General features: G+C 42.0%; 1 protein-coding gene and 1 long non-coding RNA gene across 2 annotated transcripts in view; both read right to left on the reverse strand.

The window, feature by feature from the left end:
• Nucleotides 1-17996, reverse strand: part of LOC136936898 (uncharacterized) — a 330204-nt gene that overhangs the window by 131328 nt on the left and 180880 nt on the right. The window lies entirely within an intron of this gene.
• Nucleotides 297-2140, reverse strand: cts12 (cathepsin 12). The gene is made up of 8 exons (XM_067230391.1): nt 2110-2140; nt 1876-2021; nt 1636-1758; nt 1380-1541; nt 984-1205; nt 738-906; nt 545-650; nt 297-396 (listed from the first exon to the last, which is right to left on the reverse strand). Exons 1-8 carry the CDS (start codon nt 2138-2140, stop codon nt 297-299), a joined length of 1059 nt encoding a protein of 352 aa, XP_067086492.1.

Raw genomic sequence — 17996 nt, forward strand, 5'->3', positions numbered from 1 at the left:
AGCCTAAACCGTGCAACGAACGTAAAATCCAATACAAGCAACACAATCGTGACCAAGACAAACATTTTGACACCAATGTTGTCTATGTAGTGCAGACATTTACGGAGCCTTAGGGGTGGGAAAATAAAGAATAAGAATAATATGTGAGATTACAATAGGTTGTGCTATTACCAAAGGCAAGTAAACCTAATAATACAAACAAAACAAAATCAAATTTGAAAAAGGTCCTCCAAGTTACAGTATATTCAAGTTACAGTCAGATGATGCGTGGGGCAGTATAGATGATCTTATCATGTTCATAAAATTGGATATATGGCATAACTAGCGATGCCACACGTGTTGCTGCCATTCCTGATCATTCGCATGAAGCCACCCTCTCCCCATCCAGTACCCCAGCTAAATGGGAAAGAACAAAAATGGGCAGAGTTCCAAAACAGGAGACCTTAAACATACAGTGTGTAGTTTACAAAACATAAAATAATACACAATTTGAACATAAACAACATTTAACAAAAGGAATAGTGAGTAAGAAAGCTACTCCCACCTGTTCTTAATGATCCAGTAGTCTTTTCCTCCCTCGGAGCCATAGCCAACCAACAGCGCAGCATGGCTTAGGTTGTTAGGATTGCAGCTTGGTTCCTCATATATGCCTATTACACAAACACACATTGTTGAATGACAGTTTTAGAAATACGTAAACATGAAAAACAACAACCTAAGGAGACATTCTGATTAACCTGAACTGTAGAAGAGGAAGCTTAGGTGATCTGCATCCAAGGCTATTGTAATTGGACCGATGGTTGCCACTGCATTAGCCAGGGCTTGCACGTCTCCCTTAGGGATAAACCTGTAATCACTGATATGGGCAACCGACTGATGGCTGTCATAAAAACATGGCTGGGTGTCCTGGAGATAGAAAAACAGGACTGTTACTTTTGTGGCTTGAAAAAGAATAATGGTGGTGTATCAAGACAGCCTCTTACCACTGATGTGTATGGATACGTGCTGGTTGATTGAAGACCATTGCTGACCACATAATCATAGGCGTTTGCCATCCAGGCACCACTACAACCATAGGTACCATAAGGCTTGGAGCAGTCTACCAGGTTCTGCTCACTCAAAGACAACTGCTGACCTGTTCTCTTGAAGACTTGTCCCTCTATGGCTCCTGTAGTGCTAAATGCCCAGCAAGAGCCACAGTAGCCCTGAAGAAAGGACATCAAAACAGTTTGTACAACTGAAAATGTAAATGTCATCACAGATCTAATTAGTTAAGCAGCAAACAGGATATATAATAAACAAAACCAAAGACATGTACACATCTATGAGTCAATAGCAGTGGTCATTTGTGTTCAAAGTACAACTAATGCAACCCTTACCTGGTCTTTCACTTCAGTAACAAAACCTGTAGTTCTGTAGTCAACCGAAACAGCTCCCAATGCCCTAGCATTGGAACGGAGCTTTCTGGCTGAGGCATTTTTCCCTCTCCTGAGATTGTCATTTGTCAAGGCACCTTGTAAACGCTTGTACTCTTGACTTGTCTGAACAGGTGGGACAACAATATTGAAATAAGCGTTGTTTCCTAACACAGTTATATATACACAGTTACAAAAAAGAAGGACAAAAGAAAAATACCATGTCACCGTATTTATTTATAGCCATGATAAACATGGTTGTCCCTTTGAAAAAACCTTGATTGTTCTTTTCAATCAGCCTCATATTTTCCTCCCAAATGGCCTTTCTCTCAATCTCTTCATGCTGCATAGATTATTACAAGCAGAAGCAATTATATAGATAGATATATAGATGTATATATTTTTATAGTGTTAAATTTAAATAAATTCTGTAAAACATTTAATTAAGTTTTTATCCAACCTTCTCATCATAGGACACCATATGGCTGCTCTTCCACATCTGCCACACTGATGCTACTTCTTCATCAGAATCTGACACCACGTTCAGTGGACCACACAGAAGGAGAGAAAGCAGCGTTGCTCTCAAAGTAAAGCTGGCCCATAGGACTAGAAAAATACATGATCAGATGTCACAAAAAATGTAAATAAACATTTTTTTTTTCAGAGAAAATATATTGATAGATCACTTTCTCACCTTCTGTGATACTGAGCTGTCTTGGCAACATGTTATGAGAATTTACCTACTTACTCTGACAGTGACATATGTCACTATATCGTCTTTTATGGTCTGTAAAGGAAGGTGTGCTCACTGTAGACCTGCCTGTCAGCAACAAGAGGGAAGCTTCTTAGAATTTACAGTAAGACTATAAACACAGCTCTAAACTCCTGTTCAGCTTCAAATCTCTCTAAATTATACTGAAGTAAGGCACAACAGGGTGTGGCGTATCTTCATAATAACACAGGTAAAATAACACTGCAGTGTTATTCCTTTTTCTTTGACTCTAGTAAAAGAACAGTCATTCCCATTGTACTGTTCTACGTACTGTATCCTTTGCTGTGCAAGTTTCACAGTCATTCTGGAAGGGGTTAGAGGATCTCCATGTTCATAGGTTTTATTTAGCGTGGTAAGGTTTGTGAAACAAGCAACACATGCATTTACATTTAGTCATTTAGAAGACGCTCTTAGCCAGAGCGACTTACAGTAAGTACAGGGACATTCCCCCCGAGGCAGGTAGGGTGCCCAAGGTCCTTGCCCAAGGACACAACATAATTTTGCACAGCCGGGAATCGAACTGGCAACCTTCTAATTACTAGCCCGATTCCCTCACCGCTCAGCCACCTGACATGCATGCATAAGAAATCATTAAATATTCCAGGAAGGCAGGAGCTAGGTATACACTGTGACAATGGAACACTTCTTCTAAGCAATGCTCTATTAATTCATATAAAAAGTTAACTCTGGCTGACTAATAATTGAACTAAAGAAAATTATCCCTTCTAGTTCTGGTGGGCCGAGGCTTGTGCATTTCATCTATCCAAAGTCAGCATAAAATATATGATTTTCATATCTTTTTAAGTTTTTACAAATGTGGCCCATCCTCATATATTTACATATACTAGCGCTACATATAATAGTAAACATAAGGAAAAGGTAATCTATTATGTGGGCAGCCATCATGGGCATCTACCTTTAGTTTTCACCATCACTAAATGAAGCATAGCGCAAGTTCAGTAAGGCAAGACCGATCCCTGCACTTGGGCATACTCGATAATGTTTCACTACTTACTCCCCCCACTAAGAACACTCTTCTTTCCCTCTTTCACATGTCAGGCTGTCATCTGGGTTCAGTTCGATTAGTGCTCCCGTCTATCAATTAACGCTGTCAAATCTTCCTCGTAGCTGTCAGCCTATCACAATGATCCCGTGCCTTTAAATATGATTCTCTCCCTGTTTAGTTTGTCCATGCTCGCCGTACCTCTTGGCTCGCTTCCCGTCGGGGCACCGACGGGTCTGCGGTAGCAGCGGGGCTGCGAGCTCTGGGTGTCGTTCTTGCACCCGTGTTGGGGCTCTACCAGCTTCATGACCTGGTCACCGAGGCGGTCAGCGTCTCCCCTGTCCGGGTCCAGTCGCCCCCAGCTTTCAGCTCCGTCGCCGCTCCGGGTAGGAAGCGTTCCAGGAAGTCTCTCCACCCGGGGCTCCTGGATCCGACCGCTGACACGTTCACTGGTCCTTCTGTCGCTCCCCCGCCTGTTCCCGCTTCTAAGCCTCCTGGGGGGGCCCTTACCTCTACCCTGCTGGTCCTGGCATCATCATTGCAGTCGATCGATGCCCGCCTGTGGTCACTGGAGAGCGCTGGGGCGTCTACGTCTGCTGCCGTGGTGCTCCTGCCCGTATTCCCGCCGCCTCCTGCCCTGGCTTCCCTGGAGCCCATCGTAGAGCCGCTGCACACCCTGGCCTCCGCTGTGGCAGCTCCGTTTCTGGTTAGGCCTTACATCCCTGTCGGGGCTGACATTTCTCCCCGTTTGAGGTCGCACATCCCATTCGTGGCCGCAAGGTGCATGTTGCAAACTACTTGCCTATATGCAATCAATTTAATGAAGGTGTTTGCACATTCACAAATTGCAGTTTTCGTCATGTCTGTAGCAGCTGTCAGGATGCTCACCCACGGCACCCGTGCCCACGCCGCTTTCGCCCTCAGCGGGATAGTCGAGGTGCGCCGGAATGAACGTAGCTTCATCCCCAATAAAAGTATTTGCAAATAACTGGTGGTTGGTGGCTATGCATTTTGGGACAGCGTCCTCTAGCCTAGGCTGGCTATAGCGTACATACCCATAGGGTACGTAATACATGAGGGTGTCGGTCCTCTATAGCTAAAGCATGCAACACATCATACATCGGTCCCATGGCCTTTGCTGGCTATTGCACATTCAGGGCTTAGCTAGCCCCGGCCCTGACTGGCTATTGCACTTCAGGACAGCGTCCTCTAGCCTACGCTGGCTATAGCGTACATAACCATTAGGCTACACGTATTCACGAGTTGCCGGCAGGCTATCGCACTTCAGGGCATCCTGCCCTCTAGCCTTGGCTGGCTACAGCATACAGTCACTTGCATTGCTGTCCTCTGGCTTCGTTGGTAGCCTAGGGACCACACTGACTCAAATGACTTATTGCTTAAAACACACTGCTTTTGCACTGCACCACAACATGGTATCTTGTACATTTGTATTTTTTGTAATTTTTGTATTTTTGTATTTTTATATTGTAATTTACGGCAACTTATATTTATCCCACTTAGTACTGCTAGTTTATGTACCTTTAGTATAGTTAGTCCACATATTTAAATTTTAGGTATATGTTTATTGTATGCACCTTCCTGCCAAAGCAAATTCCTTGTCTGTGCAAACTTTCATGGCGAATAAATCCCTTTCTGATTCTGATTCTATAGGATCTGTCCGTGCCTTGCCATCTCCTGCAGGATCCGGACCAGGGTACGTATGCTTTTAGGTCATTCTGTTATACTCTCGTAATTATATTGGTTGGACTGATCGGTGCTGAGCACCTATTTTGGTCGGCATTTCCTTTCCTATGTTATGTTTGTGTTGTTTATTCCTCAGCGTTTCATGGTTCCATCCTGTCGGTGAGTATGTTTTATGGACTGTACTTGTACCACTTTTGGGGATTCTTCTTTGGATGTTGGGCAGGCACCCTTTTATCATAATCCCCCTGAGCCTAGGGCCTCCACTTCAAGGCCAAGACAAAGACACAAATTATAAGCAATGAACCTTGAAACACAGTAGTCAAATGGACACCTTCAACTTTCTCCAAGTGTGCCTTGCTAAGGGACAATGTTCTTTATTTGTTTCAGGTTGGAGCAGACAATGTGAGAGCCCTGTATAAAAGAACCCTGGAGCTCGATATAGAGTATAAGAGGCTCGATATAAAGTATAAGAGTCTTTTAATTAAGAAAACAAGGCTGGCCTTTCTGTGTCTTGTGGAAGGGAGAACACATAAGGATGTATTTGTTAAACATTTTTCAACGTTTTGGTCTTTTTATACCTTTTTGTGGCTTTTTTGTTGTGCATTTTGAGTCTTTTGTGGGGGGTTTCAGGTCTGTGTACTTTGCGGCCAATGGATTTTCGTTTTGAAATAAGAAAACCAAAATCGACTACCATTTAGAAATAGGAAAACAAAAAACGGAAAACGACCCATTTTCCATTTTCTGTTTTGATAATAGAAAACGGAAAACAAAAAAACGACCCGTTATCTGATTTTCTTTGATGTGCTTAAACATGGAAATCGGGAATTAAAATAAATCCGTGTATCATTCGTTCTTTCATTTTTCAATTGATAAACCAAAAACCAAAAATTATTCGTTTTTCCGTTATTCAATTGAGAAACCAAAAACGAGAAACCAAAAACGATTGTTTTTCTTGTTATTCAATTGAGAAACCAAAAACCAAATCCAAAAACGGGGCACTGACCGAAAATGATTTTGAAATTTTGTTTTGGGTGACCCGGAAGTTGTGACCCAAATGACTTCTTCGTGTATTCCACTAATGTCTCTTAATCTAGACAGCCTACTCAAACAATCATGGAGTTTTATATAGTTTAGAGGAACAAAACGTGCGGCCATGGTGTCAACACGGTCCGTGTACCTTGTGGCCATTGGTTTTTCTATTTTGCAACCCGTGTTGACAAACGCAAAATAGGGCCGTAATATCGTTTTGTCACTTTAGTAAGTCGAACACACATTTAAGTATAACGGCTTGTTTTTGGTTGTTTTGTTTTATTTTGGAATAACGGAATAACCATATAACACAAATGGTATTACGAGCCATTTACTCGTTTGTTTGATTATTCCATATCCTTTATGCTGGTATCTGCAAAAAATGAAAAATAGCCTCGTAATATCGTTTTGTCCATTTTGGATGTCAGAACCAGATTATGGGGAAAGGCTTGGTTTCCGTTGTTTTGTTTCATTTTGGAATTACGGAATATCCATATAACACAAACGGTATAACGAGCCATTTACTCATTTGTTTGATCGGCCGTATTATGCATACTGGCACAAGTGAAAAAGAGAGAGAGGGGGAAAAATGTGAAACTATTGGGGGTGTTATTACTTGCGAACACCAGAGGGCAGCAACGACTAGCTTTAAAAAAAATGTTCCTGTGATCTGCAGCCTACAATCTTGACGACATGGCAGCAGGTTCTTTAGTAGAAGACACACACCAAACTGAAGGCGCATGTTGACCGCGTTTGCTAGTTGCTGCTTAGTTAATAAATCTTTGACGAACCCAAGTTTCTTTAATATATATTAAGTTTCTTTAATATATTTTAGAAACATTACAAGACGGGGCTCCAGTGTGTGTTCAAACAAGGCCAAAAGTGCCAGACGGTATCAATCACACCCGTGCAAGTAACACTCCACGCCCCAACCCTCCCTCCCCCCACCTAAATTACTCTTTCAGTTCTGTTGTACGTCTTAATGAAGTGCATTGAGGCAATCATAGTAAGAAAGTTGAGGTCATGTGGGCTACCTTTGCAGTTTACATAGACACACAACTGACAGAGGCACTGTTGTGGATACTTTTTTCAAAGTTCTGATCATATTCCAAATTCAACTTCTTCAAAGTCCAAAAACAGTACGGAGCAGCAACGAGAGGGTTCCCAGGAAAATCTGATTTCCCTTTTGTCTGTGCTTCACCTTTTATATCCAACAAATTACACCCCTGAACTTTTAAAACAGATCTATTGGCCTACTACAATTGTAAATATCCTACGACTTCTGCTCCAATTGGGCCTTGATGCAATGCCATCGAATAGTTTCTGCTGTTTCTGCCACGTTTTTGGGGACTAACCAGGGACCAAACCAGTAACTTGTGCCCAGTTCCTCTATTCTGCCCTACTACATGTGTTTTCCAACACCAGTTGCAATCAACCCTGGGTTATAGCCCTTCACCATTGCATGGTGCCATCATTCTTCACAGGTCACACCCATCAAGTCAAAGTGAAAAGTAACTGGTCCAACTCCATGTCCAAGCCCATGGTATCTGTGGAGGAATACAGTCATCACACTTGTCAAACCCTCCCCACACAAGTCCAATGACTGCATTTTTGCAGACATACAACACAGATGAGACTCAGGAGAGTGAATTAGAGATAATGGCAATGGGAGGGTGTTGCACTTTTCTGCTTCTCTTTTCTCCACTCACTTCTTTACCTTCTCACGCTTTCCAATTGTTTAAACAAGTCTCTATATTTTATTCTCTCTGTATCCTGCACAAAAGATGACCGTGTACTGTATATAAAACATTCCGGCATATAAATCCACGTATCTCCAGACTCAGATCCTGTCACCCTTCCCCAGTCTGCTGATGTTTTCAACTAACCTAAATACTACAACAGCATAATAATACAATTGCTGAAATTCAGTTATGACTTGTGATTTTGGAAAGCCACCCTAGGATTTCAGTGGCCCCATCTGGCCACTGGATGGTATACTAACTTTAAGCACAGAAGTGTAGGCTGATATACAAATCGTCACAAGCAGAACAGAAATTTTCTTTCAAAGAACATTTTTAAATTGTGTGTCACAGGGTATGAATGCATTGATGTAGGCTAAAACGTGTTGTACATTGATGGATGCAAGGACAACAATTGTATTGTCCCTACAATGGCCTTTTGCAAAATTGAATAGATTTAAATGTAATGTTTTGGGTCAAGTTAACTCTACATTTAATCCAAACTGAATAAAAGTTACATGAGAAAATAATATTATGTTTTTTTATAAATAAAAAGGGAAGATTTGCTCAATGATTGCCTCGATGCACTTCATTAAAGTTCTTCATTAAGCTGTTTTGGGATTTTTAAGAAGTTGAAATTGGACATAGAATATGATCAGAACAGAAAAGTATCCACAACAGTGTCAATTGTGTGTCTATGTAAACTGCAAAGGTAGCTCACATGACCTCAACTTGCTCACTATGATAGCCTCAATGCACTTCATTAAAACGTACAACAGAACTGAAAGCAGTAATTTAGGTGGGGGGAGGGAGGGTTTCTTGCACGGGTGTGATTGTCTTTTTCAACTGATACCGTCTGGCACTTTTGGCCTTGTTGGACTTGGACCAGTTACTTTTCACTTTGACTTGATGGGTGTGACCTGTAAAGAATGAATGGCACCATGCAATTGTGAAGGGCTATAACCCAGGGTTGATTGCAACTGGTGTTGGAAAACACATGTAGTAGGGCAGAATAGAGGAACTGGGCACAAGTTACTGGTTTGGTCCCTGGTTAGTCCCCAAAAACGTGGCAGAAACAGCAGAAACTATTCGATGGCATTGCATCAAGGCCCAATTGGAGCAGAAGTCGTAGGATATTTACAATTGTAGTAGGCCAATAGATCTGTTTTAAAAGTTCAGGGGTGTAATTTGTTGGATATAAAAGGTGAAGCACAGACAAAAGGGAAATCAGATTTTCCTGGGAACCCTCTCGTTGCTGCTCCGTACTGTTTTTGGACTTTGAAGAAGTTGAATTTGGAATATGATCAGAACTTTGAAAAAAGTATCCACAACAGTGCCTCTGTCAGTTGTGTGTCTATGTAAATTGCAAAGGTAGCCCACATGATCTCAACTTTCTTACTATGATTGCCTCAATGCACTTCATTAAGACGTACAACAGAACTGAAAGAGTAATTTAGGTGGGGGGAGGGAGGGTTGGGGCGTGGAGTGTTACTTGCACGGGTGTGATTGATACCGTCTGGCACTTTTGGCCTTGTTTGAACACACACTGGAGCCCCGTCTTGTAATGTTTCTAATATATATTAAAGAAACTTAATATATATTAAAGAAACTTGGGTTCATAAAAGATTTATTAACTAAGTAGCAACTAGCAAACGCGGTCAACATGTGCCTTCAGTCTGGTGTGTGTGTCTTCTACTAAAGAACCTGCTGCCATGTCGTCAAGATTGTAGGCCTGCAGATCACAGGAACATTTTTTTAAAGCTAGTCGTTGCTGCCCTCTGGTGTTCGCAAGTAATAACACCCCCAATAGTTTCACATTTTTCCCCCTCTCTCTCTTTTTCACTTGTGCCAGTATGCATAATACGGCCGATCAAACAAATGAGTAAATGGCTCGTTATACCGTTTGTGTTATATGGATATTCCGTAATTCCAAAATGAAACAAAACAACGGGAACCAAGCCTTTCCCCATAATCTGGTTCTGACTTCCGAAATGGACAAAACGATATTACGAGCCTATTTTTCATCTTTTGCAGATATCAGCATAAAGGATATGGAATAATCAAAACAACGATTAATGGCTCGTTATACCATTTGTGTTATATGGTTATTTCATTATTCAAAAAAAAACCGAAACAACCAAAAACAAGCCGTTATACTTAAATGTGTTTTCGATTTACTAAAGTGACAAAACGATATTACGGCCCTATTTTGCGTTTGTCAACACGGGTTGCAAATTAGAAAAACCAATGGCCACAAGGTACACGGACCCATAAGGCTCAAATTTGTTAAGATAGAAATTTTTAGGCTCGAAGTTGATAGGCTCGAAATTTTTAAGCTCGAATTTTTTGGGGGGGGCTCGAATTCGAGCAACCTGAATTTCCGAGTCTTGAATTTTTTATTCATTGAAATATGTGAATTCGGTGTTGTTTAAATTATTAAAAGTATTCAACGCCTTTTAAAATTCAAAACATTATGTCACTGATTTGCTTCCATTCAAATGGCAGCGCGCCCTCTGCTGACATCCTGAATATGTGACTGTCAAGCTCGTGGGAGCAACTTCCGGGTCACAACACTCAAATCAATGCAAAATAGGGGTTATGCGGAGCGCCCAGCGTTCGAACCGGAAAACAGATGTAATCGTTTCCGCTTTTAATTTCCGTACACATCTGCAGGGCTTGGTGATGTAAAGAACTTATATTGACAGAGAAGTTCAAGCATTTTATAAATTATATTACTCTTAAAGAATATATTGTGCTTATTAAAGTTATGCATTGTGCTTATTAAAGTTATGAACTTAGAAGTGTGCTCAGGATTAAACATTGGGTCTCACACTGGGTGTGGGAAGCAGGCTGTTCTGTGTCTCTATCTCTTCATTTTCAGAAACAACCTTGAAACCGGGTGGAGATGGCACCCGAGCTGGTGGGACGCGTAGGCAAGAACAACTCCCTGATGCACGAGAGAACAAGCTCAACCCTTTTTTAATACTTGTGTTTCAATTGCACTGTATAAATATATGCTGGGGAGGGACAGATAGCCAGTTGGACTTCGTGAACCAGCCCAAACTCTGTTGCGGGTAGGGAAACGTAGACAGCCCCAGAGCTCTGTACTTGTTGATTTCCAACTGCTGCATTAAAGCTGATACTATCGGACCTCTGCGACTCCAGACCACTCTTTCTAGAACACAGATTTGTGTCATAGAATACCATCATTACTTATTGGAATAGACACATAGATTTAGAATCCTTCAACTGGTGACCCCGACGCTGAAAAGAGGGAGTCCAGAGGGTTCCGGCCCGACCGACAGATCGGGAGAAAGATCCATACACCGGTACGAGGAGGCAGACGTAATCGTCAGAGGCGCCTCAACATAAAAAAAAAAAAGGTAAGCAGACACCTGTTAATTCAAAGTACTGCTATTCGGAACTGAGAACCAAATTTAGACGATTACTATGTTTCATCGTACCTAGTCAAACCAACAGTGGTGGGAAATCAACCGTTTTTGTGTTTTGTCTTGTCCAAGGGGAGGTTAGAGTCCTCTCCAGGGGTTAGAGTCCCTAAACTCGTTGTCTTGTCCAAGGGGAGGTTAGAGTCCTCTCCAGGGGTTAGAGTCCCTAAACTCGTTGTCCTTGTCCAAGGGGAGGTTAGAGTCCTCTCCAGGGGTTAGAGTCCCTAAATTCGTTGTCTTGTCCAAGGGGAGGTTAGAGTCCTCTCCAGGGGTTAGAGTCCCTAAATTCGTTGTCTTGTCCAAGGGGAGGTTAGAGTCCTCTCCAGGGGTTAGAGTCCCTAAATTCGTTGTCCTTGTCCAAGGGGAGGTTAGAGTCCTCTCCAGGGGTTAGAGTCCCTAAACTCGTTGTCCTTGTCCAAGGGGAGGTTAGAGTCCTCTCCAGGGGTTAGAGTCCCTAAACTCGTTGTCCTTGTCCAAGGGGAGGTTAGAGTCCTCTCCAGGGGTTAGAGTCCCTAAACTCGTTGTCTTGTCCAAGGGGAGGTTAGAGTCCTCTCCAGGGGTTAGAGTCCCTAAATTCGTTGTCCTTGTCCAAGGGGAGGTTAGAGTCCTCTCCAGGGGTTAGAGTCCCTAAACTCGTTGTCTTGTCCAAGGGGAGGTTAGAGTCCTCTCCAGGGGTTAGAGTCCCTAAACTCGTTGTCTTGTCCAAGGGGAGGTTAGAGTCCTCTCCAGGGGTTAGAGTCCCTAAACTCGTTGTCTTGTCCAAGGGGAGGTTAGAGTCCTCTCCAGGGGTTAGAGTCCCTAAATTCGTTGTCTTGTCCAAGGGGAGGTTAGAGTCCTCTCCAGGGGTTAGAGTCCCTAAATTCGTTGTCTTGTCCAAGGGGAGGTTAGAGTCCTCTCCAGGGGTTAGAGTCCCTAAATTCGTTGTCTTGTCCAAGGGGAGGTTAGAGTCCTCTCCAGGGGTTAGAGTCCCTAAATTCGTTGTCTTGTCCAAGGGGAGGTTAGAGTCCTCTCCAGGGGTTAGAGTCCCTAAACTCGTTGTCTTGTCCAAGGGGAGGTTGGAGTCCTCTCCAGGGGTTAGAGTCCCTAAATTCGTTGTCTTTGTCCAGAGGGAGGTTAGAGTCCTCTCCAAGGGTTAGAATCTCTGAATACTGTCTATTTGTGTGGAGTCAGATTGAGTGTAATAAAAATAGAGAGGAGTGTGGTGTGTCTTTTTTTTTGTCCTCTCCGGTACAAGAGGGTTACAGAATTGAATTGATGTGAAAAAGTAATATTTGTGTGGAGTCGGGTTGAGTTGAACGGTATTTTAAACAGATCTGTCGTTCTTTAAAAAAATAATAAAAAATAAATAAAAAGATCCACTAGGTGTCCTCCAAGGACCATAATTGCCTTCAGTGCAAAATCTAACAAGTTGTCAAATTGTGAGATCACTCACTTTTATCAATCTCGTGCTTTTTTTCTTTGACCAAGAAGTTACAGAAATCCAGAGGAGAGTTGGAGAAAGGTGGGGGCTAAAAGAGCCCTGTCACTTTAGATCTTACAAAGGTGATCCCAGAGGGTATGGTTCTGCATAATTATGTGAGTATTAATGCTGATAGATGTGTTCGTTTAGATGAATCCCAAGTTTGGTGGTTAACAAATGCGTGATAAACATTTGTTATAATTCCTAGCCAAACAGGGAGGTTTTTTGAAGCCTTTCCGACCAGAACTTGGATTTATGGGCGGAAAATCTGTGATGTGTGATGGTATTCAGTAAAAATGCAGAAATTGAACCCCTGGTTTATAAATTGGTCCTAATACAATTGGAAGAGTTATACTAGAGCAAACCAGCTGTGTTGGTCAAAGAATGGTTTGAGGAAATGTATGTGAAAAATTATGAGGAAGCAATTGGAAAGGTATATGGATAACATTTTAAGTCAAAATAGTAAAATCTAGGGTTTTTAAGAGTTTTGATAAAGGTATTAGATATAATTTGGTTAAAAATGAGAAAGAGAAAATAACTAAATGTACTTTTATTTGGAGTTTAATTGTAATTTGGTTTTAAGTTTTATTTGAGAGTTTTATCGGAGCCTGGCATACTGTTTGGGATAAACAGTTAGGCTGTGATAATGTTGTATTATGAAGAGGGTTATTATAACATTCAGTTCTGAAATAATTTGGGAAAACTCATCAAGTCTGATAAATTGTGGTTATGATGGTTTGAGCTAATTGGCTCGTTTTGAACTGCAGCAAAACGAGTTATGAAGTTCTACCTATCTGACCTTTATAGAAAATATAGTTGGGAAAAATGTTTGGTTAATAGCTACATTAAGAACATGATTTGGTTTATATTTCATTTAAGAAGCATACGGATTCTGGTTTGGCATAATGAAAATTGCTTTGATCATATCTTTGATAAAAAAGAGCTGTGATTTGGTAAAACAGAGAATCTAAAACAATATTGGTCTTAAACTTAGCTGTTTTAAAAGACAGAAAAGGTTTTTTGAAGTGAAAGAAATTAGACTAACAGTTGATTTTCTAAAGAAGGGAACAAAGAAACAGATTGTAATTTCTAGGCATGACTAATAGGAGTTGACTATCAAATGATGATACTGTCTTATTAGATGCTGTTTCATGTGTTTGCTCAACAATAAGAAAACTGAAGGGTCAATACTGCCTGCTAATTATATAGATATGTTTACAGTGAATTGAAATATTTCCCAGTCCTATACCAGATGCATAACACCATTTGAATTGATTTATTGGAGATCATATGTAATACCACAACTTAAACCTTTCACATAGCATGATGAAGAGGCGAATCAAATGGTTAACCAATTTTATAAAAAATGCTAACTAGAAAAGAGATGTCTTCTGCTAAATTCTGTTCCAGGTGAAGCAGTAAACCAAAGAGTGGAGGAGTCAAACGAGGAGATTGGGTATTGATTAAAGTTATCAATGAAAGGAGGGATCTTATGACAACTTTAAAATATCCTGTCTAATTTCTGGTTTTTCTATTTGTTTCGAATTTATTTTATTTTATTACAATTCTAAAAGCTTGGCTGAAGTTGTATGTATGTGGTGAAGGGGGCCTGTGAGCATGTCCAGGTCTGCCGTGGATACATGGATGTCGAATGTCCACTCTGTGGAGTGACGGTGGGTTTTCCCCTATAACATCATTAGGGTTTTCCCACTGTGTCCAGTGTATCCTCACCACTTGGCCATAACGCTGCATAGTCTCATCATTATTGTTGATTTGTATGCCAACATTGTGTAATCAGTAATGGGATATTTTTAAATTTGTGTTTGTTGTCACACCCTAAAAGGGTGTGAAAGGAGGGATTTATTTGAACTTTAAAAATATCCACTTTAAATCCTTAAATGGGTTCTTGATTTCAATATCTGTGTTTAATCATTGGTGTTCGACTGTTCGCATCTCATTTGACTCAGTTACTGCTTGATCATGGGAGATAAGGTGATGCTGGGACTGTAACTCTTTTCTGCTTCAGTACGAGTCAGACCGGCGGGTCTGACTACCTAACCCCTGTTCTAAGGCCACATTCCCCTGGAGACCATGTCCCCCCCCCCTTTCTCACTGGATGATCTACCCCTTCCCCTTGAAGACCCTGTCCCACCTGCCCCAATACATCATCAGATGTTCGGGAAAGCCTGTTGTACATTTATGGACAGGACCATTCAAGGTCATCGAGAGAAACTTGCACGCCCTAAGGGTGCTGGGGAAAGGAAGTACGTGGTACCAGTGGAGCATGTGTTGTGCTGCTCCAGAATCCAGTTGTATGTTGCAGGAGTTGGTGGAGAAGGGCCAGTGAACCTTTTGCTATTGCTACGAATGTGAGAGTCCGGAAAAGAGGATTACGACTAGGCCAAGAGTGATACTGCTTGACCACACTAGAATTGTACTGGACTAAGAAGGTTTCCGCTATTTTACTTAAGAGTGTGCTATATCAATATCAACATGACTGTTGCTGTATCCCATGTATCAGGTCCCTGTGTAACAGGATCATTGTCTCGGCTGAGGAGAACCCAACGAAGGGGTTCCAAATGCCGTTGCTGGGGCTGGCTGACCAGGACGAGAAGGCGGTGGTTGGTCCGGGCTATGTTGATTGATCTCTGGTGTTTTCAGAGATCAAAAGAGGGATTAAAGAATATATTGTGCTTATTAAAGTTATGCATTGTGCTTATTAAAGTTATGAACTTAGAAGTGTGCTCAGGATTAAACATTGGGTCTCACACTGGGTGTGGGAAGCAGGCTGTTCTGTGTCTCTATCTCTTCATTTTCAGAAACAACCTTGAAACCGGGTGGAGATGGCACCCGAGCTGGTGGGACGCGTAGGCAAGAACAACTCCCTGATGCACGAGAGAACAAGCTCAACCCTTTTTTAATACTTGTGTTTCAATTGCACTGTATAAATATATGCTGGGGAGGGACAGATAGCCAGTTGGACTTCGTGAACCAGCCCAAACTCTGTTGCGGGTAGGGAAACGTAGACAGCCCCAGAGCTCTGTACTTGTTGATTTCCAACTGCTGCATTAAAGCTGATACTATCGGACCTCTGCGACTCCAGACCACTCTTTCTAGAACACAGATTTGTGTCATAGAATACCATCATTACTTATTGGAATAGACACATAGATTTAGAATCCTTCAACTGGTGACCCCGACGCTGAAAAGAGGGAGTCCAGAGGGTTCCGGCCCGACCGACAGATCGGGAGAAAGATCCATACACCGGTACGAGGAGGCAGACGTAATCGTCAGAGGCGCCTCAACATAAAAAAAAAAAAGGTAAGCAGACACCTGTTAATTCAAAGTACTGCTATTCGGAACTGAGAACCAAATTTAGACGATTACTATGTTTCATCGTACCTAGTCAAACCAACAGTGGTGGGAAATCAACCGTTTTTGTGTTTTGTCTTGTCCAAGGGGAGGTTAGAGTCCTCTCCAGGGGTTAGAGTCCCTAAACTCGTTGTCTTGTCCAAGGGGAGGTTAGAGTCCTCTCCAGGGGTTAGAGTCCCTAAACTCGTTGTCCTTGTCCAAGGGGAGGTTAGAGTCCTCTCCAGGGGTTAGAGTCCCTAAATTCGTTGTCTTGTCCAAGGGGAGGTTAGAGTCCTCTCCAGGGGTTAGAGTCCCTAAATTCGTTGTCTTGTCCAAGGGGAGGTTAGAGTCCTCTCCAGGGGTTAGAGTCCCTAAATTCGTTGTCCTTGTCCAAGGGGAGGTTAGAGTCCTCTCCAGGGGTTAGAGTCCCTAAACTCGTTGTCCTTGTCCAAGGGGAGGTTAGAGTCCTCTCCAGGGGTTAGAGTCCCTAAACTCGTTGTCCTTGTCCAAGGGGAGGTTAGAGTCCTCTCCAGGGGTTAGAGTCCCTAAACTCGTTGTCTTGTCCAAGGGGAGGTTAGAGTCCTCTCCAGGGGTTAGAGTCCCTAAATTCGTTGTCCTTGTCCAAGGGGAGGTTAGAGTCCTCTCCAGGGGTTAGAGTCCCTAAACTCGTTGTCTTGTCCAAGGGGAGGTTAGAGTCCTCTCCAGGGGTTAGAGTCCCTAAACTCGTTGTCTTGTCCAAGGGGAGGTTAGAGTCCTCTCCAGGGGTTAGAGTCCCTAAACTCGTTGTCTTGTCCAAGGGGAGGTTAGAGTCCTCTCCAGGGGTTAGAGTCCCTAAATTCGTTGTCTTGTCCAAGGGGAGGTTAGAGTCCTCTCCAGGGGTTAGAGTCCCTAAATTCGTTGTCTTGTCCAAGGGGAGGTTAGAGTCCTCTCCAGGGGTTAGAGTCCCTAAATTCGTTGTCTTGTCCAAGGGGAGGTTAGAGTCCTCTCCAGGGGTTAGAGTCCCTAAATTCGTTGTCTTGTCCAAGGGGAGGTTAGAGTCCTCTCCAGGGGTTAGAGTCCCTAAACTCGTTGTCTTGTCCAAGGGGAGGTTGGAGTCCTCTCCAGGGGTTAGAGTCCCTAAATTCGTTGTCTTTGTCCAGAGGGAGGTTAGAGTCCTCTCCAAGGGTTAGAATCTCTGAATACTGTCTATTTGTGTGGAGTCAGATTGAGTGTAATAAAAATAGAGAGGAGTGTGGTGTGTCTTTTTTTTTGTCCTCTCCGGTACAAGAGGGTTACAGAATTGAATTGATGTGAAAAAGTAATATTTGTGTGGAGTCGGGTTGAGTTGAACGGTATTTTAAACAGATCTGTCGTTCTTTAAAAAAATAATAAAAAATAAATAAAAAGATCCACTAGGTGTCCTCCAAGGACCATAATTGCCTTCAGTGCAAAATCTAACAAGTTGTCAAATTGTGAGATCACTCACTTTTATCAATCTCGTGCTTTTTTTCTTTGACCAAGAAGTTACAGAAATCCAGAGGAGAGTTGGAGAAAGGTGGGGGCTAAAAGAGCCCTGTCACTTTAGATCTTACAAAGGTGATCCCAGAGGGTATGGTTCTGCATAATTATGTGAGTATTAATGCTGATAGATGTGTTCGTTTAGATGAATCCCAAGTTTGGTGGTTAACAAATGCGTGATAAACATTTGTTATAATTCCTAGCCAAACAGGGAGGTTTTTTGAAGCCTTTCCGACCAGAACTTGGATTTATGGGCGGAAAATCTGTGATGTGTGATGGTATTCAGTAAAAATGCAGAAATTGAACCCCTGGTTTATAAATTGGTCCTAATACAATTGGAAGAGTTATACTAGAGCAAACCAGCTGTGTTGGTCAAAGAATGGTTTGAGGAAATGTATGTGAAAAATTATGAGGAAGCAATTGGAAAGGTATATGGATAACATTTTAAGTCAAAATAGTAAAATCTAGGGTTTTTAAGAGTTTTGATAAAGGTATTAGATATAATTTGGTTAAAAATGAGAAAGAGAAAATAACTAAATGTACTTTTATTTGGAGTTTAATTGTAATTTGGTTTTAAGTTT

This window comes from Osmerus mordax, chromosome 27, assembly GCF_038355195.1.
Source record: "Osmerus mordax isolate fOsmMor3 chromosome 27, fOsmMor3.pri, whole genome shotgun sequence".
NCBI lineage: Eukaryota > Metazoa > Chordata > Actinopteri > Osmeriformes > Osmeridae > Osmerus > Osmerus mordax.